General features: G+C 39.0%; 1 protein-coding gene across 4 annotated transcripts in view; it reads left to right on the top strand.

Annotated features, from left to right (window-relative positions):
- LOC107696531 (zinc finger protein 391-like) overlaps positions 1 to 1,643 on the top strand; it is a 9,942-nt gene that overhangs the window by 541 nt on the left and 7,758 nt on the right. For 2 of the 4 annotated variants that reach the window (XM_016496902.1, XM_016496893.1), the window contains exons 1-2: positions 34 to 351; positions 994 to 1,087. The exons of the other annotated variants lie outside the window; for them this stretch is intronic. In XM_016496902.1, the coding sequence (XP_016352388.1) occupies positions 85 to 351; positions 994 to 1,087 (361 nt within the window). In that variant the 5' untranslated portion in view covers positions 34 to 84. Of the gene's footprint in view, positions 1 to 33; positions 352 to 993; positions 1,088 to 1,643 lie in introns of those variants that run through there. 4 annotated transcript variants of the gene reach the window in all.

Raw genomic sequence — 1,643 nt, 5'->3', positions numbered from 1 at the left:
TTCAGCCAATAGCCAGCGACCCGCGTTCTAGCCACGCCCCTTCAACCTGTCACACAACGCCACATAAAACTGGCCTAGCTAGAGATGGTGAAAAGATGCATTTTCGGATGTTTTCCTCTTAAAACGTTGTTTCCCATCCCTAAAGCACCGTGGTTACGCGCGCGCTGGCTTGAGTTTTTACACTTCGAGGAAGGAGGAATGACGGAGAACTCGCGCTTGTGCTCGCGGCATTTCACGCCTGAATGCTTTCAGAATTTAACGCAACACGAGATGGGCTTCGCTAAAGTCCTGTGTTTGACAGAGACCGCCGTTCCGTCCGTGTACACCGTCGGTGCGTCACCAGCTGCGAAGGTAAGTGCAACTAGCCTTACAAAAAGTGCAATTGAAAATACTATGGTATATCAACGCGTTATTGCTGTTAACATCAGATAGAGTAGTTTTTGTGAGGGTAGATGGGCGTTCGTTCATCCATGCATGCACCCAGGGTTGGGCAAAGATACATCAAAATGTATTTTAAAATAAAATACCAAATATTTTAATTGTATGAAAATAAACTACAAAATACAGCAGCCACACCATGCATCAAAATAAACTACTGTATTTTTGTATTTTAAAAATACTAAAAAATACTTTATGAACTTTCTTGGCAAACCTTCCATCAACTGGCCTATTTGATCTATTCCTTCACCATTACACTGACTTAAGTTAACAATGTTTGATAGCAACAGCTATTCTCTGCCCGAGTCATGCAATAAATCTGACATATGCAACCAGTTAACAGATCAAATATTCACATATCCCTGTGATCTCCCAGAGGAAGGTTAGGTTTAAAGTAACCAACAGTTTAATATATAACAGTTTGCGAATGAAAATCCTATTTTATATTTGAAATACATATTTGAAATACATGCATCATAAATACTGCCCATCCCTGCATGCATGCATCCATCAGGAGCTGCTTCATTGCTGTGTGTGTTTGCGTCCGTCTGACAGCCGCAGACCCGCGATGTTTCCTGCCAGTGTCCGGCTTATGGTCAGAGAAAGAGCCTTTCGGTTCAAACTCCAAAGTCCAAACCATGCAGTGAAGGTAAACCAGGACGGTGAACTTGCACTCTGATCTGGTTCGTTACATCCACTTTTCATCATTTACAGTGGATAAAATCAAGTCAAGTAAAAAAAGTGAAGTGTGTTGGAAATTCAGATTCATGTTGACTTTAAATTTAAGTGCTTAGTACTCTTGCAAAAACATATAAACATAGCTATCAGACTGATGCATACTGGTGTTATTATTACTTATAGGATAATTTACACCAAATATAATTTTCCTTCTTTCATGCAACATTCAGAAGATTTAGCACAGCATGCAATGAAAGCGAATGAAAGCTGGCTAGAAGATGGCTTGTGCTCTATATTTAAAGTCTTGTTTAGATAGTCACTAGTTATTAAGCACTGAAAATATTTTACTCATTCTAAGTCCTATGGACTACTTTTGGGGGAGGGAAAAAAATAATAAATTCACAAAAAAACATGTCATAAAACATATAAACATACACTCTAAAAAATGCTGGGTGGTTTCAACCCAATGTTGGGTCAAATATGGACTAACCCAACTGTTGGGTTAAATTTTGGTTACATTTTTAAAT

Source organism: Sinocyclocheilus anshuiensis, unplaced genomic scaffold (assembly GCF_001515605.1).
Source record: "Sinocyclocheilus anshuiensis isolate Anshui unplaced genomic scaffold, SAMN03320099.WGS_v1.1 scaffold217, whole genome shotgun sequence".
In the NCBI taxonomy this organism is placed as follows: domain Eukaryota; kingdom Metazoa; phylum Chordata; class Actinopteri; order Cypriniformes; family Cyprinidae; genus Sinocyclocheilus; species Sinocyclocheilus anshuiensis.
This window is presented reverse-complemented; position numbering and strand designations above follow the sequence as displayed.